At 55.9% G+C, this 26,807-nt stretch overlaps 1 protein-coding gene across 3 annotated transcripts in view; it reads right to left on the bottom strand.

Annotated features, from left to right (window-relative positions):
- Nucleotides 1-26,807, bottom strand: part of CACNA1S (calcium voltage-gated channel subunit alpha1 S) — a 103,467-nt gene that overhangs the window by 49,843 nt on the left and 26,817 nt on the right. For all 3 annotated transcript variants that reach the window (XM_043533514.1, XM_037885138.2, XM_043533515.1), the window contains 16 exons: nt 16,794-16,933; nt 15,956-16,089; nt 15,222-15,374; nt 12,893-13,098; nt 11,483-11,586; nt 10,080-10,228; nt 8,878-8,959; nt 7,906-8,066; nt 7,236-7,461; nt 5,392-5,599; nt 5,066-5,186; nt 4,526-4,640; nt 4,273-4,366; nt 2,932-3,001; nt 1,907-2,039; nt 1,431-1,560 (listed from right to left, as the gene is read on the bottom strand). In XM_043533514.1, coding sequence (XP_043389449.1) covers nt 1,431-1,560; nt 1,907-2,039; nt 2,932-3,001; nt 4,273-4,366; nt 4,526-4,640; nt 5,066-5,186; nt 5,392-5,599; nt 7,236-7,461; nt 7,906-8,066; nt 8,878-8,959; nt 10,080-10,228; nt 11,483-11,586; nt 12,893-13,098; nt 15,222-15,374; nt 15,956-16,089; nt 16,794-16,933 — 2,226 coding nt within the window. The remainder of the gene's footprint in view (nt 1-1,430; nt 1,561-1,906; nt 2,040-2,931; nt 3,002-4,272; nt 4,367-4,525; nt 4,641-5,065; nt 5,187-5,391; nt 5,600-7,235; nt 7,462-7,905; nt 8,067-8,877; nt 8,960-10,079; nt 10,229-11,482; nt 11,587-12,892; nt 13,099-15,221; nt 15,375-15,955; nt 16,090-16,793; nt 16,934-26,807) is intronic.

Below are 26,807 nucleotides of genomic sequence, written 5' to 3' on the forward strand. Positions count from 1 at the left end.
CCTCGTAAGTCATGTGCCCCAGCCCCCTGATCATTTTCGATGCCCTCCACTGGACTCTCTCCAATTTGTCCACATCCCTTCTGTAGGGGGGGGCCTAAAACTGGACACAATACTCCAGATGTGGCCTCACCAGTCAGCGTTCTAGTGGTTAATGCTGGCGATTTAGGGTCAGGATTCCTGGGTTCAATTCCTGGTTCTGGGAAAGGACCATGGCCTAAGGTGTCAGGATTCCTGGGTTCTTTTCCCAGCTCTGTAAGCATCTAGCTGGGTGACCTTGGGCAAGTAATTTCCCCTCTCCGGGCCTCAGTTTCCCTATGTGTAAAACAAGGTTAGTGATAGTGCTTTGGGGTCCTCAGATGAAAGGCGCTACACGTCCAAAGTATTACAATCCAAGACAATTTAAAGGTGGGGAAACTGAGGCAGCACTAGGGGCAGAAGCCAGGAGTCCTGATTCCAGTTTTTTAGAGCAGTCCTAGTTTACCTCCATGGAAACCTGAGCTGGCAGTCCAGAGGCAGGGAGTTGTTTTATTGAGACATACCCAGCTGGTCCTTGCAAGTGAGCTGTGCCCCAGAGGAAAGCAAAACCACCCAGCCCCAAGATGCCAGCTGGTGTGACCTGGGGGAAAACTCCTTCCTGACCCCAAGTATGGTGATCGGTTGGATCCTGATCACGTGAACAAGAACCAGCCAGACAAGCACCTGAGAGAGCGGATCCTTGGCGGCACCTCGGCACCCTGCCCAGTGGCCCACCTCCAGCCGTGGAGTTCTGATGAATAACTCCATCCACACTTGCGGGGTCTCCGAGTGCTTCACAGGGCAATTTACTGCTCTGTGGGCATCCCTACCACTCCCCGCACCACAGGGGCCGAGCAGCTCCCAACGGGGAATGAATTTAACCTCACGGGGTAGCTTTATTATCCCTTTGCTACAGACGGGGATGGTGAGGCACAGAGAGGGAGTGACTTGCCCAAGGCCACAAAGTAAAGTTAGTGCCAGGGCTGGAATGAGAACCCAGAATCCCCTGCTGTAGCCATGGAACAGGCTTTCCTTCCAGAGCCAGGAAAAGAACCCAGGCCTCCTGATTCCTCATCCTCCGCACTAAACTCTCCTTGGACACAAGCATGCTGAACCGTTGTTCTAGAACTTCCCAACTCTCCTGGCAGAGCCAAGAACAGAACCCAGGAGTCCCGAGTCAGAATTTCCTCCTCTAACCATAAGCCAGGAATAGAACCCAGGGGTTCCGTCTCCCAATCCCCTGATCTAACCACTAGACAACGCTTCCCTCTCAGAGCCAGGAAGAGAACCCAGCTGTCCTGATTCCCAGGCCGCTGTTCCAAACTCTCCCTGGGCACAAGGCAATAGCCTGGCAAGCAGCTCCCCTGAAGCTGCACATTTCTGGTGGCTCAAACTGCTTTCCCCATCCTGGGCACCTGGTTCCTGAAGGACTCGGGCCGGATGGGATCCTCAGCCGCCAGGGAGACGCTGCTGAGCAGAATGAAGAGCAGGATGAAGTTGGTGAACCAGGTGGCGTTGACGATTCGGTGGCACAGCACGCGGACCCTGGGGAAGGGAGAGAGGGGAGGCAGGCTGAGACTCCGCTCCTGTGCTGGCAGAGCGGCAGTCAAAGCATTGTCAGCTCCAAGGGGGCTAAGTGACAGCCCAGGCTAGAGCTTGGGGAGTGGTGCACCTGGGAAGATCCCTGTGTGAGTCTCGGGGGTGGCACCCCTCACTCTGTGCGCCCGGCACGCTTGTACCCCGGGACAGCTTGTGGGCACAGATGGCTCCAGAGGCTCTAACAGCCCGCAATAGCTAAAGGAGTCACGGTAGCTCCCTCAGGAGGTCCCAGGTTCTGTGCTCGCTGATCACTGCTGGGTTTCGGACAGATGGAAGGAGAAGCAGCACCTACTTGTTGGTGGGGCTGAAGATGAAGAAGGCGCTGGCTTCGGGCATGGGCACTGCTTTCTCCTTGAGCTGCAGCTCTGCCAGGGGGCGTGGCCGAGGGCTCAGGGGGATTTCGGGCTCATCTTCCTCATCGTCACCTATGGAAGAGCCAGAAAGTGGGAAACATAGTCTGTGGAGCTCGCATGATGGGGTCCTTCACTTAGCAGCAGCCAAAAACAAAAAACTTAGCAGAAGCTGAAACTTAGAGGTAGAGAAGGTTCCCTTGGCCCCTCTCCGTCCTGGGCAGCCAATGAGGGATTGTTCTCGTAACCATCCAGAGTCCGGAACTGGGGATGATGAGACCGCCGTGGTCCAGCAGCAGGGTGAGTCCGCAGAACAGCTCTGACCCTCCATGCAGGGATCAGGAACATGACATCTGGCCATGTTTCCTTTTATGCCAGGCAGAGAGAGTATGGCCACCACCATTAGATGAAGGGCTGTGGCTCCCCTCGCATCCCACAGCCCCTGGGGGTACTCACAATCCCACTGTGGAGCAAGATGCTGCTTGCCATTAGAGACCCATGGGGCAAACCCAACGTCCTGACTTCAAACCCTCCTGGCCAAAACCAGCTTCCGGCTCCCGTTGCTCTCAGTGTGTGTGTGGGGGGGGTCCCCCATCTTAGGCTTCCTATTGCGCCCCCTAGTGGGCAGTGGGACTCGACCCTCAGTGAAGCAAGTAACACCCCACAAGCAATGGAAGAGGCATGTGCAGAGTCTGGTATCCCCCCCAGCGAGAGCTAGAACTTCCTGATCACGCCCCCACCCACATTGACAGACCAAGCGCTGCAGAGAACTGCACCGAGTTTATTCCAGCTCGGCGTCCGCTGGAAACAAACCATGTGGCTTTCTGCATCATAATAAGCCACTAGCTGAGCTGCACTCTTGGGACCAGAGCCCTCCAATGGGATTTCTCTCTGCCAGCCCCCCCAACCCTTTCCATCGCTCTCTCCACCTCTCCGGCTGGAGGCAAGGATCAAGCCAGAGCCTTACCTGGGAAGTCCGCAGAAGGGTAGGGGTCTTTGATCTCATTGACGTTTGATTCAAACTCATCCACTTTTAACTGAGAAGGAGAGAGAGCGGTGAGTAGCTGAGCATCCCGGAGAAACCACCCGTGGCACTGCCAGGGCTCTTTGATCCTCAGCCTTCCCCAGGGCAGCGGGACAATGCTGCACAGCGAGAGGCAGGGAGACCTCCCCCCATCTCCCATTGGGGCAGGCGCCATCTGTTTGTTCTGTGTCTGTACAGTGCCTGGCACAATGGGGCACCGACCTACAACGGAGGCTCCTAGGCAGAGGCGGATTAAGGTTCCCTGGGGCCTTGGGCCAGAGCAAGTGGGGGGCCCCTCCGCACCCCTTCCGCCTGTGGCCCCACCCACAGCCCCACCCCTTTCTGCCCCTTCCCCCGGGACCCGCCCCTGTTCCACCCAGAGTCCTCCCCCACACTGCAGCCCCGCAACCCTTTTGCTCCTTTCTGCCCCTCCCCCCGCCCCCCACTGCGGCCCCAAGACCAGAGAAGCTCTGTCCCCTGCCACGGCCCTGGGGCCACAGCGGGGCGTGAGAGCTCCTTCAGTCCCAGGGCCGTAGCTGGGGTCTGGATGCTCGGACTTCCCCCGCCATGCCCTGTGCTTCTGCGTGGGACCAGGGTCTGGCCAAAGCGGGGGGGCGTCTCCTGCCCAGCAGGGTCAGTGCATGGGGGCTTCCCCAGCCCCACCCACCCGGCGGCCGCAGCTCCAGGCTTTCACCACCAAGAACAGATTTTTTCCGGGGACCTCCCACCCCCGTTGGCTGGGGCCCCAGGCCCAGTGGCTAATCCACCACTGCTCCTATTGCTACCACATTACAAATAATTAACAATAAACACCCCGAGGCAGGGGAGCCAGGATCACTGGACAAGGGCCTCTGACGGGCCCTACGTGTGTGTGTGCATCTGTGAACCCGGGTGTGTAGAAAGACCTTGAGTGGAAACTCCACCGAGACAGCCCCTTGGTAGAGGACCTTTGATCCTGGGCCTGTACCCCCTGAGTCTCCGTCCCCCCCGTGTTCTGGGAGGGGGCAGGGAAAGCAGGCTCTCTCGTCAGAGGAATGATCCTGCAGGGCACACAGAATGGACGTCTTGCTACAAGTCTCCAGAGATGCGTCTGCTGGAGCTCAGGACTTTGCCCCCAGCCCTTCTGTGGGCCCCGGGGAATCCCCCTCCCTCCCCGCATGGCTATCCACCTTTCATGCGCGACAGGGCGAATAATGGGAAACCATTACTGCTCGGGAACATACGCCTCAACTGACGGGGAAAGGTCCCCTAGACCTTTGGCCAGACGAGCTCAGCGGCACCGACCTTGGCTGTGGTGGGGATTCCTTCGGCCTTGGCTTTCTGCTCCAGCTTCTTGGCCAGCAGGAGCTTTTCCTCTTCGGATTTCTCTGGGTAACTTCTGGACGGGGGAACCGAAAAGGAGAGGTGGGGAGTGAGGCCACGGCAGAGACTCAACAAATGCTGCTGAGATGATGCCCGAGGCCAGCAGCTCGCGTTGATTTGCAAGCCATGAGCCCTTGGGGGTTCCTGCTTTTGAGCAGCAGGGAGCAGCACTGACCTGGACATTTTCCTCCGCTTCCTCTCCTCGGCTTTGGCTTTCTGGGCGGACGTCAAGCTCTCAGCCTCGGCCAGATTGTCCACAGCAATGGCCAGGAAGACATTGAGCAGGATATCTGAGAGGGGATGGGGCTAAGGAAGCTTCGGGAGCATACACATATGTGGGAGTTGCCTCTTGTGAGGAATGAGTCCCTTCCACGGCCGGGGCTTAGCGAGAGCCTGTGCGGTGACACTAAGCAAAGTATGCAGGCAGCAGGCTCAGTAACGAGCCCTCTGTGTACCCATGACAGCTGCCTCTTGGCTTTCACCAGTGAACCTCCATTGGTGTCAGGAGTGGGATCCGAAGCCATGAGACCAAGAGAGCTACCCAACTGATTTTTTCATCCCTTTTAACCCCCACTCCTGGTACTATGATGTCTGAACATACCATACCCAGCCCCATAGCCCTTCCCCGATGTGTACTTGAACCTTGGTGTGACTGTGCTGGACAAGACAAGAAAACGCCCAGCTGTTAAGCCCCTGCTGGCTAGAGAGAGGATACAGTTCCCACAGACGAAGAGGATGATGAAGTAAATGCAGACCAGCATGCCGGGGAAGGAGGGCCCTCCATAAGCCATGATCCCGTTGTACATGATTGAATTCCAGTCTTCTCCAGTCAGGATCTGGGAGACGGGGTGAGTGAGAGAACAGGTCAGGTAGAATCATTCCACTGACCACTGGACAGTCCTGACTCCTTGTTTCCTGCTCTAACCACTAAGTCACCCTGTCCCCCAGAGCCCAAAAAAGAACCCAGGTATCCTGACTCCAGCCCCTCCTCTATGCGTTGGACCAGCCGGCTTGACGCCCGCTGCACCCCATGCCCCGTACCTGGAAGACACTGATGAGCGCCTGGGGGAAGTTATCGAACGTGCTACGCAGCACCTCCACATCTTCAAAGTCGTACTTCCCGCCGAAGAGCTGCATCCCCAGCAGGGAGAAGATGATGATGAAGAGGAAGAGGAGGAGGAGCAGGGAGGCGATGGAGCGGACCGAGTTCAGCAGGGACGCCACCAGGTTGCTCAGAGAGGTCCAGTACCTGGTGGGAGGAGAGGCACACAGGCTGCTTACGGGCACACAAGCAGAAATGGGGGGCAGGGTGTGCCCTGCTCATTTTGAGAGGGACACGCCATCATCTCATCCCCGCTTGGCCGGGGGAGGCCCTCACCAAATGTCTCCTGTGTGGTCCTGGGGCCAGGCGTTAGACAGGAGATGAGAAGAATAATGCCTAACTCTTCTGTAGAGCTTTTCATCAGTGCTGTAGATCTCAAAGTGCTTTGCAAAGAAGGCCAGGTTCATTGTCCCCATCTCATAGGTGGGGAAACTGAGGCACTGGGTAGGGACATGACTTGCCCCAGGTCCCCCAGCAGACCAGTGGCAGAGGTGGGAATAGAAGCCAGGTCTCCTGATTCCCATTCAAGAGGGCTCTCCACTAGGAAACACATCCTAGTGCTCAGTTCCTGGCTTCGCCACAGATGTCTCGTGCGACCACGGGCCTGGCACTTAGCCCCTCCGGGCCTCCGTTCCCCATGTGTGAAACAGGGATAAGGATGCTGACCTGCCACACAGGGGACATGAGGAGGAATCCGTTGCTGGGAGGCACTCTGATGTTATGGTGGTGGGGGCAGATAAGTACCTACCTAGATAGGTCTGGGGAGCCAGGTGAACCCCATGCCCCGCTCCCCCCCATTTTCATTATTGCCACCAAATACCCCAACCTAGGGAAGTGAGGTTAATGAATCCCGTGGCATTCTCAGCTCTGTTGTGTCTCCGGGACCCCTCTGGCAGAGTGGGCTCCTGCCCCTGCTCCGGGTAGCTGTGAGGAGCCTCAGTGGGTCCCAAAGGACAGGCTGAGCTGTTGGTTTGTCTCATGGCAGGAGGGCTCAGACCCTGCACTCTCTACGCCTTCCTTCCAGCAGGGCCGCAGGTAACGACTCAGAACGCGGTATGCCCCTCCACTCACAGGGCAGCCTGATCAGCTGGGGGCTGATGGCGGTGAGTCAGTGTCAGATTAGAGCCCCGAAGTTCTGTGTCCCCGCCCCCCCCCGTCCCCCGCTTTGACCTGCCAGACCCCATTCCCCTCCCAGAGCCGGGGACAGAACCCAAGAGTCCTGGCTCCCCGCCTCCTGCTTTGACCCGCTAGACCCCACTCCCCTCACAGAGCTGGGGAGAGAACCCAGGAGTCCTGGCTCCCAGTTCCCTACTCTGACTTACTTGACCCCATTCCTTTCCCAGGGCTGGGGAAAGAACCCAGGAGTCCTGACTCCCAGCCCCCCTGCGCTAACCACTAGACCCCACTCCCTTCCTGTGGCAGAACCCAGGAGTCCTGGCTCCCAGGACCCTGCTCTAACCACTAGACCCCACTCCCCTCCCGGAGCTGGGAACAGAATCCAGGAGTCCTGACTCCCAGTCTCCCTGCTCTAACCACGAGACTCCACTCCTCTCCTGTGTCTGGGGCAGAACCCAGGAGTCCTGGCTCCCAGGCTCCCTGCTCTAACCACTAGACCCCACTCCCCTCCCGGAGCTGGGAACAGACACTAGGTATCCTGAACCCGGCAGCTCATAGTTGTGGTCATGCCTGAGGCCTCAGAAAGGGTAAGGACAGCCCAGCCTCCCCGTGCAAGCCCCCCTGCCCGTACCGCCTGACCCCAGACCCTGGGGAGAGGTGCCCCCACCTGGTTATCTTGAAGATCCTCAGCAGGCGAATGCACCGCAGGACGGAGATGCCCAGGGGCGACATGACGTTGATCTCCACCAGGATAACCTCCAGGATGCCGACGCACACCACGAAGCAGTCGAAGCGGTTGAAGAGGGACATGAAGTACTGGCGCAGGCCCAGGGCGTACATCTTCAGCAGCATCTCGGCCGCAAAGAGCGACAGCAGCACCCGGTTGGCGCTGTCTGCAGGCAGTGAACCCGGCCGGTCAGCGCTCTGGACCGAGGCGGCAGATCCCCCGGTGGCCACTAGCGGCCGCTGGTGAGACCACCTCCACCGCCTCCCTCTCACTCCGCCCCCCTCCGGCTTCCTTGTCCCCCAGCCTACGATCCTGGGGCAGCGCAGCCGGGAGGAGGAGGAGGAGGCTGACTCACTCTTACCTGCCCAGCTCCTAGCCCTGAGCAGCGGAGGGGAAACACAAGACCGGGAGGAAACTACACGTGCACACCGGCACGCTTGTGCGCTTGCACGGGTGTGGTGCACAGGCGCGTGCATGGGTGTGCATTGGTGTGTGTGTATCTATGTGGGTGTTCACGCATGGGCAGGCGGGCGCGCCCCCCCCGTGAGTGCGGCTGCACTGACCTGGCAGTGTCCTCGGGTGCTCCCCGGCACCAGGCCGCCCTGCTCACCTTGCACGCGGGTCAGCCACTCGGGCTGCCAGTGATGCTCGGAGGCGATTGACAGGGTGTTCAGCGAGATGAGCAGGATCACCAGCCAATAGAAAAACTTGGACTTCACCACTTCGCGGCACTTCCTGCGGACCAGGCGGTTCCATCTCCTCCACTGCCGGCTGGAGAGACGGGCCAAGAAGGGTGACTTCGGGGCTCCCTGCCCCCCAGCCCCAGAGGGCAGAGCCATTGCAAAGCGCCCTGCCCACTGGCTCCTAGGAACCCACGCGAACGCATAGGAGAGGGGTTCTGCAGGCGGGGTTATCGCTTCGCCCCATCTAGCATCTTTCCTCCATCCCAATCTATTACCGGCACGGGGTCAAAGTCCCCACTTAATCGCCACGATGGCAAATGGGGATGCACCAGGGTAACAGAGGAGATGCTGGTGCGTTAATGAACAACTTGTCTCAAAGCCCTTGGGAAGCGTACTTCATTTATCCCCATTTTACAGGTGGTGAAACTAAGGCACTTGCCCAGGGAATAGAACCCAGGTGTCCTGGCTGCTCACCCAGCGCAGTATGCATGAGATGCCTTCCCTTCTGCATGGCAGCCCGCCCTGTGCATGCTCTGGAGAGGACACTGCCCTGGCAACACCTGTTCATCCGTCGGCTTGACCTTTGATTGCCTGACACCGCTCACGCAGTTCCCAGAGACCTGAGATGTGCTGGGTGGGAGGAGGGACTGGGGAAAGGAGCTTGACACACGGTCCCCCAAAAGAAGAGGCCGGATACCACCTGCACTAGCCTTTTTCCAGAGCCAGACATAGCAAAATCCACCTTTGCATGGGCTGCACTGATCATGGCATATCCCCTCCTAACAAAAACACCAGCTCTTCTCACAGGGGCTCTTACAGCGGGATTGATTCCAAGAGCAGGAGAATCGGGGTCCGGCAGGAGAGAGACAGAGACAGAGAGTGTGTGTGCGTGTACTCACAAGAAGAGAATCCATTTGTTCATGCCCTCAATTTCATACAGGCTCTCTGTCTCTGAGCCCCCTTCCTCTGACGGCAGCATCCCTATGAAAGAGAGAGATCTTCAGTGAGCTGGGAAACCCCTCACGAGACACATCGGCAATGGATTCCCCCTGGAGAGCCTTCCAGAAGCACATCTGGAAGGGGAACTCTAAGGGTACGTCATCACTGCAATCAGAGGTGTGATCGCAGCTTGTGTAGACACACCCGAGCTAACTTTAATCTAGCTAGCTCAGACACTGGAGGGGTGAAATCAGTGCATAATTACTCGCGGGGTTATTGCGGCTTCACCTGCTCTGGTAACCGAGCTGGCTAGATTAAAGTGATTGCAGTGCAGATACACCCTGAGAAGCACATCTGCAAAGGAAGGGCTCCCCTCTAATAACTCCCTAAGAGACACAAACCTCCCCAAGGGACACGTCCACACTCAGTAGAACAAGTTTGGGAAGGAGGGGTCTTTTGGCATAGTAATGTGCAAAGAAACGGAGAGACACTAGACAACATGGGAGTGTAACCAGTGGCAATAGAGAGCAGGGGACCAGCGAGGGAGTTCAGAATTGTTATTACATATAACTCCACAGCTGTGTAAAATGCCCCACAGAGTAAACAAAGAGCCAAGGGATTGTATCCAAGCAGACAACAACACCCCGGGAGGTAATGGGGAAGGGGAGTTTGCCAATAATGCTTTTCTATAGCAACTTCCACTTAAGGCTCTCAAAGCCCTTAGCAAATGTGAATAATTTCAGCCCAAAATGGGCAAGTATTAGTACATCCCACTACACATGGGGAAACTGAGGCACATATTGGTGAAGTGACTTGCCCGAGGTCACCCAGTAAGTCAGTGGCAGAGCCAGGAACAGATTCCAGGTTTCCCAAGGCCTTGGCCTGTCCTGTGCCATAAGACTGTCTTTCCTCTCCAAAAACTCTTCATCTCTGGCAGATCTGAAGCAACTTCTAATCCTTAAACCTGGATAATGTCAAGGGAGGGCAGCCTCCCTCAATGAGTAAACTAAGAGCCAGTGCACACCTCCCCCGCTGCCCCCCTTTGCTCCTCCCACAGACACCCCACCCCCACCCCGGTGGAGGATTTAACTATTCTCCAGAAGCGAGAGGGAAGCCAGGCCTGGGGGTGTCCTGCCTGGCTTTGCCCAGGTGAGGATGATACCTTCTCCCCTGGCCCGGTGGCTGTCCATGACTTCGGCATGGGTGATCCAGTCCATGTAGCCCTTCAGATCCTCCTCCAGCTGCTGCTTCTCCCGCAGCTTCTGGAACGTGCCCCGTGACTTGGCCTTCTCACGCTCCTTGGTGAACTCCCTGGAACAAACCCAGACGGCTGGCATGAGGCAAATGGAGAGGGGGCGGCTTCAAGCCAGACCTTGCTCACGGGACACGCTCATCGAGTGTGTGCCACGTCCCATTCTAGTGGCTGGTCCCCAGAGAGGATAAGAGCCTACTACTGCTGCCAGCTAATGGAATTACTCCTTTAACACAACTAAAGACTGAGAATGGATCAGTCCTGCCTTTTACCTTTGTTATATAATACAAAATTGGAGGAGGAGGAGGAATACAGACCTAATAACAGGAAATGCTTCCCTATTCCTCATTTTTTATTATCATCGTGTGGAACTCCTTGCCACAGGACACCACAGAACCAGCTACTACAGCTAGATTGTAAAGAGGGCAGGTTAACATTAGGAGTGCTAATGGCTGTCCCCACTGCTGCTGTTGAGGCACACAGGACGATCCAATACTGGAAAGCCTTGAGGAAATCATACAGAGGGTCAGAGCTAAAGGGGAAGCTCACACAGCTGGAGGGTGCAGAGAGATTGCCAGCTATGCCCACTTTCCCACGCTCTCCATAGTAAAGGTGACCTGTCAAGGACGAATAACATCAGGCTTGGCTTTTTTTTTACTCCATTCTGGGGGATAAAGCCGGCCTGGAAAGGACGGGTGGGTTTGTTTTCAGTGGTATTTTACCCGCTTGCTTTAATCAATGTCTTGTCTACGCTGGAAGACTTGAGGACTAGTAGGATTGTGACACTTCAGGGACCAAGACATGACAGCTGGTTAACTGAGAAGGGAAGGGAGTTTTACAGGGACTATTTAAAATTGCCGTTGGGGCAGGGACTGTCCTTTTATTCTGTGTTTGCACATCACCTAGCACCAGGGGTCCTGGGCCAGGAGGGGGGCTGCTAGGTGCTACCACAATACAAGTGAATAATTACAATGTGTTCATTGTCTGGTTTTGTTAAGGCTGGGGAGAAAAGCTCTCTGTATTAAGAATTCCGCCGTCCTGTCCCTTCAATTAAGGGCTGAGAGCGTCACCGCTCTACATTCTTGAGTCCTCCAAAGAGTCCTCCAAGAGAAAAGGGAAGACAAGGCTTGATAGCTTTGGTAGCCAAGGTACCAAGGAAGAGGGGAAGAAGAAAACAGAAGAAAAAGGTAAAAACCCCTTTCAGGCTTTCTGTTCATATCCCCAAACTCAAGAAGGGTCCAGCCCCTCCCTCGGGGCGGGGATCTGCTGGGACCAAGAGATAGGAGGGCGGCACCGCTGCCCATGCGCCTTACCCACTGAGCACACCCAGAACCAGGTTGAGAACGAAGAAAGAGCCCAGCAGAATGAGGCTGACGAAATAGATCCAGGGCCACTCGTTCCCGATGGCGTCGTTCACCTGAGCAGGACAGAGGCAGATGAAGATCCAGGGGGAGAATCAAATCCACCTGGCTCAGGTAAGCCCGTTATTGGAGCAGCTGAGCGCCTCACAGTCTTTACGCATGAGGAACTAAGACACAGAACGAATAAGAGACTTGCCCAAGGTCATACTGGGAGCCTGTGGCAGAGCAGGGAATTGAACCTGGCTCTCCCAGGTTTCAAATTTGTCCCTACCCATCAACCAGCCTTCCTCCCAGGAACCCCTAGGAGGAAGAAGGGCCCAGTGGTTAGGGCGCTAGTTTAAGGCTTTGAAGACCCAACTCTCTACTCTGCCACAGCCTCCTTGTGTGACCTTGGGCAAGTCACTTAGCCTCTGGCACTCAGCTCCCCACCTATGCAATGGGGATAATAGCACTGTCCAGCCTCCCTCCCGGGCATATGTGTATGTGGGTGTGGGTGGGTGTGTGGGAGGGGGCAACAACGATGAAATGCTTTGAGATCTAATGGTGAAAAGCACTGCATAAGAGCATGCATCCGATGAAGTGAGCTGTAACTCACGAAAGCTTATGCTCAAATAAATTTGTTAGTCTCTAAGGTGCCACAAGTCCTCCTGTTCTTTTCCTTTCCATGGCTGCTACTCTGAAACCAGAGCTAGGTGGTGTTATTATTAAAAGCCACCAGACACAACATCAGACGCTGGCCCAGCACCCTGTGTCTCAAGCTGCCCTCACCTCATGCTCCTGGGAACAAAGGATGCCCAGAAGGGTAACACACCAAGCGCTCTCCAGAGGCAGAGGCGGGACTGGAACTCAGCTCTGCAATTCCCAGACTGTCCCTGAGCTGTCACCCCGTCCTTTCTCCCCTACCATGCTTCGTGGCTCGGAGGGCAAGTTTAAAGTCACTTATACCTGAGCTCCAGAGTTGAGGAGCCACCCAAGGACTTGCTTCCACCATGCAAGGGTGGGGTAAGTTTGAGAGTCTCAGCGGTACTTGGATAGAGATGGTCTCTCGGGTAGGCAGGGCTCAAACCATTTGGGGCTCTGCCGGGGAAAGCCAGCACCTTGCACTCCACCCGACGGCTGCGTGGCAGCCAGCCCACTCTGCTGCACTGGCGGGCGTCACCTTCTCCCTGAGGGGGCATCGCTCGGTGGCTACATTCTCCAGTAGCTGCAGAGTCTGGGGGGGCTCGCTGCCCCGACAGGGATTTCCACCCTTTGGGAAGCCTGGCCAGCCCAATCCGCTTAGTGCCACGTTCTTGTTCAAAGAGCGGGCCAGCGTCTCCTCACCCCGCAGCCAGCAGGCTCAGGCCTGAGGCCCGCACCTACCCAGTAGAGGACTTCCGTCCAGCCCTCCATGGTGATGCACTGGTACACGGTCAGCATGGCGAAGCCAAAATTATCAAAGTGGGTGATGCCGTTGTTGGGCCCCGGCCACCCGCTCCTGCACTCGGTGCCGTTGATGGTGCAGTGATGCCCGTGGCCGGTGCTGGCGCATGGGGATGGCTTCTCCGTTTCCACGGTGGCAAGGATGTCTGAGGGTGAAACCGAAGCACAGAAGGACAGGCTGAGCAGAGGACAGAAGGACAGCTACCTGCCTGCTGCTGCCTATAACTCAGCCCCCGGCCCCACCCAGAGGAGGGCTTTGGAGCAGTGCAATATACCTCCTAAACACACCATATAGCCATATAACGCCCCCAGCCTTGCCATATAACACCCCCCGCCATGCCATACACCTCCCACCCATGCCACGTAGCCATATAACGCCCCCAGCCATGGCATACACCTCCCCGCCATGTCATACACCTCCCAGCCATGCCATATAGCCTTGTAACACCCCCAGCCATGCCATATAGCCATATAACGCCCCCAGCCATGGCATACACCTCCCCGCCATCTCATACACCTCCCTGCCATGCCAAATAGTCTTATAACCCCCGCAGCCATGCCGTACACCTCCCCGCCATGCCATATAGCCATATAACACTCATAACCATGTCATACACCTCCCAACCATGCCATATAGCCATATAATGCCCCCAACCATGTCATACACCTCCCCGCCATACCATACACCTCCCAGCCATGCCATATAGCCTTATAACGCCCGCAGCCATGCCATACACCTCCCAACCATACCATATAGCCTTATAATGCCCCCAGCCATGCCATACACCTCCCCGCCATGCCATATAGCCTTATAATGCCCCCGGCCATGCCATACACCTCCCCGCCCTGCCATTTAGCCATATAATGCCCCCAGCCATGCCATGCACCTCCCCGCCATGTCATACACCTCCCCGCCATGCCATATAGCCATATAACGCCCCCAGCCATGCCATACACCTCCCCGCCATGCCATATAGCCATATAACGCCCCCAGCCATGCCATACACCTCCCCACCCTGCCATTTAGCCATATAACGCCCCCAGCCATGCCATACACCTCCCCGCCATGCCATATAGCCATATAACGCCCCCAGCCATGCCATACACCTCCCCGCCATGCCATACAGCCATATAACGCCCCCAGCCATGCCATATAACGCCCCCAGCCATGCCATACACCTCCCCGCCATGCCATATAGCCATATAACGCCCCCAACCATGTCATACACCTCCCTGCCATACCATACACCTCCCCACCATGCCATATAGCCATATAACGCCCCCAGCCATGCCATACACCTGCCCGCCCTGCCATTTAGCCATATAACGCCCCCAACCATGTCATACACCTCCCCACCCTGCCATTTAGCCATATAACGCCCCCAGCCATGCCATACACCTCCCCGCCCTGCCATTTAGCCATATAACGCCCCCAACCATGCCATACACCTCCCCACCCTGCCATATAGCCATATAACGCCTCCAGCCATGCCATACACCTCCCCGCCATGCCATACAGCCATATAACGCCCCCAGCCATGCCATATAACGCCCCCAGCCATGCCATACACCTCCCCGCCATGCCATATAGCCATATAACGCCCCCAACCATGTCATACACCTCCCTGCCATACCATACACCTCCCCACCATGCCATATAGCCTTATAACCCCCGCAGCCATGCCATACACCTCCCCACCATGCCATATAGCCATATAACACTCATAACCATGTCATACACCTCCCAACCATGCCATACAGCCATATAACGCCCCCAGCCATGCCATATAACGCCCCCAGCCATGCCATACACCTGCCCGCCCTGCCATTTAGCCATATAACGCCCCCAACCATGTCATACACCTCCCTGCCATACCATACACCTCCCAGCCATGCCATATAGCCTTATAACGCCCGCAGCCATGCCATACACCTCCCAACCATACCATATAGCCTTATAATGCCCCCAGCCATGCCATACACCTCCCCGCCATGCCATATAGCCTTATAATGCCCCCGGCCATGCCATACACCTCCCCGCCCTGCCATTTAGCCATATAATGCCCCCAGCCATGCCATACACCTCCCCGCCCTGCCATTTAGCCATGCCCTGTTCCTGTGCCGGCAGAGCCAGTGATGACACTCAGGGCTGGGCTTCGATGCCGCCGATGGATTTCCGCCACAGACCCACCCCACAGCAGCAGTGCCACGCCCCTCTTTCCCCGCCCGGCCCCCCCCAGCTGGTGGGAGGGTCACCCGCGTTCCAGACCTGTCCCGACGTAGTAGCAAGTCTTGTGCATCTTGCCCTTGAAGAGCTCCTGCCCCACGATGGCGTAGATGATGACCATGAAGAGGACCAGCAGGGCGATGTGGAGCAGGGGCACCATGGCCTTAATGATGGAGTTCAGGACCACCTGCAGGCCTGCAGCCCAGGGGGAGAGAAGGGGAACAGGTCACACCCCCTCCCCACCTGACTGGCAGCACCGCAGCGTCACGAAGGGATGGAGGGACCTAGGCCCAGCTCTCACCAGTGTCTTAACCACTCGGCCATCCTTCCTCCCCAGCATGTGTCCCTCCATGTCCCAGGAGCGTGTGTGAGAGAAGGAAAGCCCTGGTGACTCTCTCAATCCCATTACGGGCGGCAGCAGCTCCCGGCCCCCCTCATGCTGCCCCAGAGGGATCGGGGAAGGTCGAATCCCCGCAGTCCATCTCCTTGGGAGATGGTCTCAGGATGGGGACATCTGCTCCTAGACACTGGGGTGACACCCACCAGCTCCTTTCACAACAGGCTATGGTGGGATTGGCGCATGCTGGGTCCTGGTGGGTTATGTCTCAGCAAGGGGCACTATACAGGGACTATCTCGACTTTCCTGGTCGGCTGGAATTCCACCGAGACCCAGCTGGGGGCTGGCCACAGACCCGTGCGAAGGGGAAGCCTACTGCAGCTGCCGTGACCCTAGCCTCCCGCCAGAGCCGCCTGCCGTACGGGCAGCTTTCACCCACTTGGCACTCCCGACACCAGGCGCAGGGGTCTCAGCACGCGGAAGGCTCGCAGGGCTTTGACGTCAAAGCCGCCCTTCCCCGTCAGCGGTGCACCCTGCATCACGTTGATCTGCTCCACAACCACCGTGACCAGCCTGCCAGAGCCGGTGAGGAAGGGAGTGGGACAGGGAAGAGAGGGGAAAGGGGAGGAGAAGAGCAAGAGAAGGAACATGGAGGGGGAGGAAAAGGGGGGAAGGAGACAGGAAAAAAAAATCCAAGCAAGGAAAGTCAATCTTACCCTGTACAGGCAAGGACGGGGAAGTTCCCACTACGGCCCCTGCCAGCACAGCTAAACCCTAACCTCATCTCAGACCGAGCCCAGATGGTCTCAGGTTGGGGACATCTGCTCCTAGACACTGGGGTGACACCCACCAGCTCCTTTCACAACAGGCTATGGTGGGATTGGCGCATGCTGGGTCCTGGTGGGTTATGGTACGGCTTTTTTTCCGTTTTTCAGCACGGCCAGTGAATCAAAAGCTCGGCGATTCTCGCAGCTCTGATTTAAAGCCAGCCTGTGTGCGGAACCTGTAGGTCTCGAAGGAGGACTTAAAAGTGGGAAGGGCGTGTGGGCGAGCTCGTGGAAGTTGTATCAGGCAGAGGGGTGCCATGTGGGAAAAGGCCCTAGAACTACGTAAGTGAGCCTCATCCAACTGGAGTCACTAGAAACCGGCTTCAGTGGGCTTCAGATCAAACTCCAGGCGTCGGGCGTGTTCACGCTGTCCCTCCCGTGGTCTCACAACCCACTCCAACAAACACCAGGACATTTTCTAAGAAAGCTTCCGCTCCCCCCCTCCTTTACCCCAAAGAGACAATGGCGAAGTCCAGCACGTTCCAGCCGTTTCGGAGGTAGGCGTCCGCGTGGAGTAGAAACCCATAGGCGATGATCTTGAGTGTGGCTTCAATGGTAAAGATGATCAGGAAGACGTATTCGATCTTCTCCTGTGAGAGACCAAGGACAGAAGGGAACCAGTAGTGAGGTGGGTAACAGACACAGTGAGGGGGAATGACACCGCAGCCCTGGGACCCCCCCCAGCAATCATTCAGCAAAGTGCAGCTTGTTTATTGCAGCACTGCCAATGCTTGTGATTTTATAGGAGTGGCGGGATTTCAGGGGGGTCTGGAGCCTGTCGGGCGCTGATGCAAGAAGCTGAAGCCCCCTTGAGGAGTTCGGTCCTGCGGGAAGCCGGCAGAGCCAGCACTGCCTCCGTTCCCTCCTCCCATCCTGTGAGAAACATGGACAGGGCAGTACCTCTGCTCTTTGCCCCTCCAGCACCTGGCCTGGGAAGGGACAGAGGGAGCCATCCCTAACCCCCCAGTCTGGGAAAGGGGAGATGAGAGGGGACCCCACTAAACCCCCCCCCAGGCCTGGGAAAGGGGGTGAGGAAACGTAGGAGGAGCAGAGGTGAGGCTCCGGGGGCTGGACTGAGGGGCTGGGGACTGATGGGGGGCTGGACTGATGGGGAGGCTGCGAAAGAGAAGAATATTTACAATAAAAAATGATTTATTTTTAGTTATTTGGACAATTATTAATTAAAAACCAAATTATTCATTGTAATTACTGGATCATGTATATATGTATGTAGTTATCAAAATTATACAGCAGCAGACGGTTTAAATGATTTTTGAAATGCTTTGAATGTGACCGAATTGATTTTGTTTTAGGGATTCTGAATGTAATTACTGCACTGAGCTAAGGAAAGCTCTGAAAGGGATTTGGTGTTGTAAAGATATTCTTACATGTCAAGAGCTCTGCAGCTCACCTCGTTATTCAAAAACCATCAGAAAAAGTGCTGCACAGAGAGAACGCTTTGTGTTTCTCGGCCGTTCATTGCTCATTTGCCGGCTCCATCTTATAGGCCTTGTTCAGTCTATTTCTACATGTGTGTGAATTAGGTTTTTCTATCATGTTGTCACTTTGTCACAGGACAGAGCTCTCCACTGAGTACTTAGGTTACACCTGTGTACAAGAACTTCCCATTCATCCTCCCCTTTTTCCAACCAGCATGCATGCCTTCCCTCTACCGCATCTCTCCATTTGGGAATGGATACTTTTGAGGGGCTATCCATCCTCATGAGGAGATACCATTAACAGAAGCACAACTATTATACTGAAATGAATCTCTTGCTACTGAGGACTAGCCCAAATGCAACATCTTCTGCATCTTCTCCTCTCGAATTCTCCTGAAGTATGTCTGTCTACTTGCAGCCTCCATTCAAGCAGCCACATGTGCATTAAAGGTTAACTTGTCAGCCGGACATTATCACTCACACACTGCCAGAAGAGCAGAGGAGAATTTGAAAGGCAAAAGACAGATTGAAAAACAAGAGTTTGATTGTTTTTTTGTTGTTGTTGTTTTTTTAAATCTCACTGATTGTGGGGCCAATCACACGATTTTAGAGGATCTGAATCATGGTCCTGCTTTGAGCAGGGGGTTGGACTGGATGACCTCCTGAGGTCTCTTCCAACCCTGATATTCTAAGATTCTATGATTCTTGATCTCTTGGGGTTGGCAATACTGCTATTGGGTGAGAATCTCTAATTCACGTATACCCTGTTGTTAAGAGGGAAAACGGAGCAAACCAGTTCAATACTCTTTGAGAGAAGCCTAGGGTGACCAGATGTCCCGATTTTATAGGGACAGTCCCAATTTTGGGGTCTTTTTCTTATATAGGCTCCTATCACCCCCCCACCCCCTTCCCGATTTTTCACATTTGCTGTCTGGTCACCCTAGAGAAGCCCCCCACTCTCTCACTAAGTGACTCCCAACTCCCAGCTCACCTGCACAGCTGCTGCTCCTGCTCACACACAGCCTCTTACTCCTTGGGGGAACTGCACGCAATGCGCCATGCAATGCAGAATTTTGCAGAATTCCTGGTTTCCCCTGCGGAATTTCTGGCCGCCACTAGGGGCCGCTGGGCACTGCAGAGCCCAGCTCGCAGGGAGCGAAGCACTTTGATCCTCATTCTCCCGGGGACGGGGAGGGCCTTGGAGACCCAGCCAGCTCTGGTAAAGGATGAGGAAGGGCAGGGCTGCACCACACCATATCCCCTAGTGGGACAGTAAAGACTGGGGGGAGTAAAGGTTCTGGGGGTGCTGGTGTCTGCCCTGCGACTGGGATCTGCGGGGAGGTGGCTGCTGGTGTCTGGGCTGGAGGATGCTACGTGGCTCAGCTCTGGGGGGATGGGAGTGCAGGTGTCTGGTCTCTGGGGGGCCCCACACAACTCCCTCCAGCCCCCCTCAACTGGAACTGGGTTGTCATAGAGGTTTCTTTAATTCTCTACTCCTGGGGGAAATCTTTTTTGCTGTTGACCATAGAATCATAGAATATCAGGGGTGGAAGGGACCTCAGGAGGTCACCTAGTCCAACCCCCTGCCCAAAGCAGGACCAATCCCCAATTTTTGCCCCAGATCCCTAAATGGCCCCCTCAAGGACTGAACTCACGACGCTGGGTTTAGCAAGCCAATGCTCAAACCACTGAGCTATCCCGCCTCAAAATTCCTTCCCTGACCGGGAATCTAACCCAGGCCACGGCAGTGAGAGCGCCGAATCCCAACCACTAGACCACCAGGGAGGCGATATTGTTGATGTACTTGTTGACAGGTATTTTGAAATAAATTACCAAAATAATTGAAACTGAAGTGATTATATTGTGTTATTTTGACAAATAAAATATGCAGAATTTCGCAGAATTTTTAAAATTTTTGCACAGGATTTTTAAATTTTTGGTGCAGAATCCTCCTAGAAGTAGCCTCTGTTTCCCTCCTGAGCCCAGCCCCCTCTGATCCATTCCACCGTGATCCTGTCCCTCTTTATTAAGTACAGTTGAATATGACTTCTGAGCCCCACTCCCCCACTGTGGCCAGTCCCCCCAGCTGGGTCCCTCACCCCCACTGTGGCCAGCCCCTCCAGCTGCTCTCAGCCCCACTGAGGCCAATTCCCGCATCTGGGCCCTCCCCCCTCCGGCCAGCCCCCCCAGCAGAGCCCTTTTCCCCATCAGTGGGGCCCCTTGCTCCCGTCAAAACCCAAACCGAGCCCTGGTTTTGCCCACGGCTGTCCTCAATGGGTTCCAGCTCCCTTTGTGCTGTGAGCCCCTCTTGCCGCTCGTGGCAGGAAACTGAGGTTTGACAAACCAGGGGAAGGGAACCCCTATACTCCATTTGGGCAGAGAGGATGCTGCCCCCCTCCTCCCCTGCCTTCGTCCAGAGGCTTTGCTGTCTGGCTCTTTGGCTGACTCAGTGCAGCTGCCTGCGGCCATCAGGGCCCAGAATAGTCGCTGCGTTTTGCACCGGGCACAGCAGTAGCTGCCAGCTGTCCATCACCCCCCCTGACGCTAATCACTGCCTGTCGCTAGGGCCTCTTCCAGGTCAGGATTTAAATACTTTAGAGCCAGCCAGATATTTGGGGGGGAGGGTATTTATATTTATGTGTTTACATTCACACCCCACAATAACAGCCCCTTCAGGGAAGCCGCCACTGCCGCAGGGCAGGGAGATTCCCCACTTTCGGTTTGCTCTGAAATCCTGACCCAGCCTGGAATTACACCCTGAATGCTCTTCGGGGCCAGACTCTAATACAGATGCCCATCTCCTGCTGCCACCAATAGGGGTGTTTGGCCCACACATATCTTCCTAAGTATTCATTTGACTGGTAGAGCAGAAAATGCCAGAACTGAAAGAGTGAATTCACCCTAACAGGGGATGGGACCCAGGATTGAAATCTCCCGCTTCTAGGTGCTGGAAAAGAAATCAGGCCAAAGCCCACGTAGCTCCCTTTTCACCTGCACGCAGACAGCAAACATGCCAGGTATGACTGGATAGCTAGCAGCCCCATTCCATATTGTGACCTGAGAACCTGTTAATGCCAACCAACAAGGAGGTACAGAGGGGTACAGGTATACCCTGAGGCCAGTATGCACCCATCTCATTCACCCAAGACTGTCATGAGAGGTCTCCACTGAAAGCCGGTGGCACATGGTTATTAATATCATTGTGAGATGTATGTATTGATACAATGGAAGGCGTTCTGTATAGATACTGAAAGCATGGTCTTATAGACTGGATTAAGGTGTTAGTCATCACAGAGGTGAAAAACCAGGTTTTCGGTCAGACAAGAGATATTTATTCTCCGCTCTCTGTGTCAGGTTGTAATTCAAGCATTGTAAGATAACACAATGGCTGCCCGTTTACACATGAAGTCAAACGCTAAGGAAGAGATGTGAAGCCAACAGGCAAGCAGCACACAGGAGAAACAAGCCTCCGGTGGCTATGCTGTGTGGGAGCAAGGATAGCGAACAATATCTGGAAGGCAAAGATGACACCCCATCGTCCTGCGCCCAAGAAGTAAATGGAAAGCATGTTCGCATTCATAAGCAAGTCTGGCAGGCCAGGTCAACTGACTGGGGCTTGTGCTACAGGGCTAAGCTAGCAGTGTAGACATTCGGGCTGAAGCTGGAGCCCAGGCTCTGAGACCCTCCCCTCTTGCTGGATTTCAGAGCCCAGGTTCCAGCCCAAGCCTGAGTGTGACCCCTGTAAACCCGAGATGGTTGAACCAGGCTCTGAGACTTGCTGACGCAGGTCCTTTTTTGCAGTGTAGACGTACTGTTTGAGGACCTGGACCTTAACCTTTTGTGCTTCAGTTTACTCACTAAAAATGGATTTTTTCTTTGGAGCACATTCTGTGGTATCTGAGCTGTAGATAAGAGATCTCTTGGTGTGTTTGGGGTGGTTATTGGACCTGTGGAGGTAAGTGTGGGGATCTGTGGATTTCTTGTAACTAGCCGTCTGTAGGGTTCCAATGCTGAAGCTGATTGTGGTGTCTAGGAAGTTGATGCTGACGCAGGAGTGTTCTAGAAAGAGTTTGACAGATGGATGGTGGTTTTTGAAGGTGTGGTAGAAATCTATGAAGTCCGGGCTACAAACTTAAAACTGCCTTCACCAAACAAGGGCACTCCACCAGAGAAACAGATCACATCAAGGAACGACCCCACACTGGAACCCATATCGGACATCATCGAACAGTTACAACCTACACTCTATGGGGACCACATCCTGAAAGATCTTTCCTAAACCGTTTCTTCAAACAACCCCCCATCCTCTCCAAACTCATCCACAGACCAGGACACCCTCACTCAAAGTGGCACCAGAACGGCCAGAACACAGATGTAAAACCTGCAGGCATAGCTCCACCGCTGCGATGACCAGCACGCCACACAGCACACCTTTCAAGATCCATGGGTCCTACACGTGCCTATCACAACAAGTGGTGTACCTCACCCAGTGCATTAAGTGCCCAACCACAACTATGTGGGTGAACCCAAACACTCTCGAATGGACTTGCACAGTTAAATGATAAAAAACGAAAACACCCAATCACCTGTGGGCGAACACTTTTCACCGAACGACCGCTCCATCTCTGACCTCTCAGTTCTCGGCCTCAAAGGAAACCTGCACGACGCTTTCAAAAGACGAGCCTGGGAGCTTAAATTCATAACGTTGCTAGACACCAAAAATCACCATCTTAATAAAGACTCTGGATTTATGGCTTATTACAACAAACTGTAACCCACTAACCCCCTTGGTTTGTCCCATGACTTCAGAGGTGGTAATGGGCCACTTCACTTTGAATGGTCCCTTAGAATATGTGAGAGACTATGTGGGTGAATGTGTTAACTACTTACGCTACATAATCTGTTCCACCTAGGGTGACCAGATAGCAAGTGTAAAAAATCGGGACAAGGGGTGCGGGGTAATAAGTGCCTATATAAGAAAAAGCCCCCAAAATCAGGACTGTCCCGAAACAATCGGGACATCTGGTCACCCTAGTTCCACCTTGTATTTAGTACAGAGTACCTTTCCCAGACCCGAAGAAGAGCTCTGTGTAGTGTCGTGTTCTCTCTCTCACCAACAGTTGGTCCAATAAAAGATATTTCCTCACCCACCTTGTCACTACAGACTTTTTAAACAGAGCAGAGTCCCCTCCCCACTCCCCGGGCCTGCTTTTTACAAGTCTCATTGGGTCTGTACCGCAGCCCATATACTCCACACAGCCTTACAGACCAACACTGCATGTGTGCAGGGCCAGATTAACCTTTTGTGGGCCTGACGCCAAACATATTTGTGGGCCCCCATAGGGGCAATGGAGCCTGGTGCGGGGAGGTCGGTCCCCAGAACCAGGGGCCAGCCAGGGGCAACGGGGCATGGCATGGCAGGGGTGGTCTGGCTCCACCCACCCCAGTGCGAGTTGCAAGACACACAGTGGCCCTGTGATGCCAGCGTGCCCCTTCCCCTCGGGGGGCGGGCCTATACCACGCCACAGAGCCCCCCGCCCAACACCAACTCCCTCCTGACTTCCTATGGCCAGAGCCCCCCTGGACCCACTATGCCCAGCGCCCCCGCAGACCTCCCCCAGAAATGCACAGCGCCCTGCACAACACCACCCCTGCCCACAGCCCCACCACAACTGCCCAGCACCCCCCACAGAGAACCCCCACTCCCTAGTGCCCCAACACACACAGATCCTCCCGCCCCCAGACTCCCCACAGACCCCCTCCCCCAGGCCCTGCCTCCCGGCCGCACTCACCGGCCCTGCTGGGAGGCGACTGTGTCTGCGGGCTGAGCCGGCAGCGCAGCCAGGGCTGGTCCCAGGGCTGGGGATCGCTCCGGCCCCTCGGGAGTGGAGTGATCAGCCAGGCCAGGACCTGCCCTGGCCGGGCTCCCTCAAGACGCACTTGCCTGGAGGGGCCCAGCCAAGCCCCCCACACTCTTCCCCGCCCCCCAACCGGCCAAGACTGGCCAGGCTTCTGCACCAGTCCCAGGCGGCTCGGCTCTGGGGGGACAGGTGGGGCCCCACAGGTGGTGGGAAGCAGAGACTGAGCGGAGCCGGAGGTGCCCTGGGGTCTGGCCAGGGGGCTGAGAGAAGCCGGAGGGGAGGCCAGGAGATGGAGAGGAGCCCTTGGCCAGCCGGCGGGCAGGCCGAGAGAAGCAAGTGGTGGGCAGGGGGAGCCAGCGGGGTCTCGGGGCGCAGTTCAAGCGGAGCAGGCCGGGGCCCCTTCTGAGCCTGGGCCCGGCTCCATGGAGCCACTGTAAACCCGGCACTGCATGTGTTTGTCTCATAGCTGTCCAGTAGGACGCCCATCCTACTGCCCGTGCGTTACTCTTCCCTTTGCCACAGGATTCGTGCTGGTAACACATAGGGGACAAGGCAGGGGAGCAGGTGATGCTGCAGGTACCAGGGTTTCCAGGGTAGGGTGTATGTAGGGAATTGCTCATACGTGGGCCATGGGCCAGTTAAATCCGACATCCACAGTGCTGTGTGGGACTCTGCTGCGGGAGCCCTTCCTACCACCCAGCTGACCTGCAGGTCCAGACATGCATGGGTAGGACAGACCCTCACGCCTCGGGTACCCATTCGTCCTATGTGCCAAGTACACAGGGTAAGCACCCCTCCTGCCAGGCTAACATATCCCCTGGGTGGGCGAGTCACGCCAACCTGCCAGTCTGTGCCAGGCGCCTCAGCTCAAAATGCCCCTCTAGCAGGGACGCCAGTTCAGGTATCGGGGAGGGGTGTGAATTCCGGTCCCCGCTCGTCCCTCTCCCTCCTCATGCAGGGACCCTGGGTCTCCCTCAGCTGGGAAGTCTCCCCACACAGTGTATGAGCCAGTGCTGCCAGGGGTCAAGTTCCTGGGGGACGCCCCTGTGTTCCACGGCACAGCAACAGATGCCCTGTGTGCCAGGTCACAACGCCATCTCTCGGTACAGAGGGGCAGCGGGCCAGCGCAGTGAATGGTGTTGCAACCCCCAGGTTGCCCAAGGGCATCCAGCAGCGCAGTGGCAGAGCTGGGTCTCCTCACGCCCAGCCCAGTGCCTCACCCGCTGGACAACACTGCCTCTTGGGCACCTAGTGCTGTAGAGACTGATGCTTTGGAGGATAGAAACGCCTGTGGACAGCATGGTCCTGTGCTCCTTACTCAGCCCCCTGTCAATCAGGAGTGACACCAATGGGATTATGCCAGTGTGAATGGGGAGCGAGAGTAGAACCAGGCCCTGGCTTCTTTTCCTGGAGCCACAGCACCCAGGGCTGGGAGGGGATCCCATCAGGTCTCACTTGCAAAGCTAAGGCAGGCCCTGGAGAGGAGACCTGCAGGGACTTTACAGAATCAGGATAAAGAAAGGGCCCCTCAGCCCAGCTGTCGGGGACCAGTGGCCCACAGAGGACAGAGTGGTTGAGAAGATGGGCCACTGTGTTTCCCAGCTACGTCCTCCTCTCTGCTCCTGACAAATGCCCTCCAGCCCTGCTCACGTCCATGCAGAAGTCACCTCCAAGCCCGTGGCTTTGGCCATCTCGTCCCTGTCTTTGCCTCCCTCGTCCCTGCTGCAACGAACATAAGCTAGCTGTCTTCACTGGCAATGGCCACAGGGCCTCTCCCCACCCTCCCTCTCACCCACTCCCGAGATTCCAGACGGCGACTCCTGCCTCAGGCTGGATCATGACGGCCACCTCCATCGCCCTCCTGTTACATTTTCCGTGCTTTCCCCTCCCGCTGCGGCGGAGCTCCCTGCAAACACCCGCAAAGCTCCCTCTTCTCTTCCTTCACATCCCTCTGCACCACTCTCCTTTGCCAGGATGCCTGCAAAAAAACCTAACAGCTAGGCTGAAATCCCTGCCTACCATGCTGGCCAGGATGGATTCATTGTTCCCTTGTACTGTACTGTCTGTCCGTGTCCACCTGTTGTCTCTTCTCTTAAATTGTCAGCTCTCCGGAGCACAGACTCTCTTTCTGTTCTGTGTTTGTACAGCGCCAAGCACAGTGGGGTCCTGGGCCACGATTTGGGTTCCTAGGTGCTACGGTAATCCAGATAATAAATAACAACAACAGCTGTGAGGGGCTAGTGGGGGATGCAAGCCTTGGGATCAGACACTCACTCTAAAACCCCTCCGGATTTGCACCTCCTGGGATTGCTGTGGGCCCTCGCTGATCCATTCTCCGGGGCTGGGGACTCAGACTAGGGTCCTGGGCTTGCCTCTGTCTCTGCAAACGCTCTGCAGGGCATTGCGACTGGAATGCTGGGCGGGCACGAGGGTACCCATGAAATAACGCACCTGACAAGCGCTGCCAGTGTCTGTCAGGGCCACGTATTGGCTGAATAGGCAGCTAAGGAGATGACCAAGGGCCCCCCAAATTATTTGCCGAATAACTCATGTGGCGAACCCAACAAGAGCTGTATGCTGGACGGAGCTGCAGCTACACAACTTCTCCTGGTCTGGCAATGCCAAGGGGCTGTGGGTGATGGGACCAGGGACTCCCGCGCCAGCCAGCGCAGAGCTGGCTCACTATACAGGCTCTGCTCTCAGCTCCCCATGGCCCAGCGTGGGGGGGATGTGGAGTGTGTCGGGGCGGGGGGGGGGGGGAAACAAAAAGCACTGCACTAGAGCTGTTCTCTGCTTCCCTGAGCTCATAGGGAAGCATTAGGAACAGAATGCAAGTCCAAGGAGCCCTGAGATTGCTCTCAGTTCCACTGGGAGCCAGGATGGCTCCTGAGAACCCAGCGAGTTTCAACCCCCTGCTCCGAGTGCAGGAACGGAAACACCAGGCATTAGGCCCAGAGCACGTGGCGGACGATTTTCCAACGGTGCCCAGGAGGCAGGCACCGGGGGGGAGTATTTCCAACCCAAACAGCCTCTCGACGTCAGGAGACCCTGGCTGGAAGGCTGGCTGTTCGAACGGCTCCCTACGCAGATCAGGGGGGTACTCGGAGAGGAATGCGTACGGGGGCGGGGAAGGAGAGGGTATGGATGGGAAACGCATAGGAGAC

The sequence above is a fragment of the Chelonia mydas genome, chromosome 21, assembly GCF_015237465.2.
Source record: "Chelonia mydas isolate rCheMyd1 chromosome 21, rCheMyd1.pri.v2, whole genome shotgun sequence".
Classification (NCBI taxonomy): Eukaryota; Metazoa; Chordata; order Testudines; family Cheloniidae; genus Chelonia; species Chelonia mydas.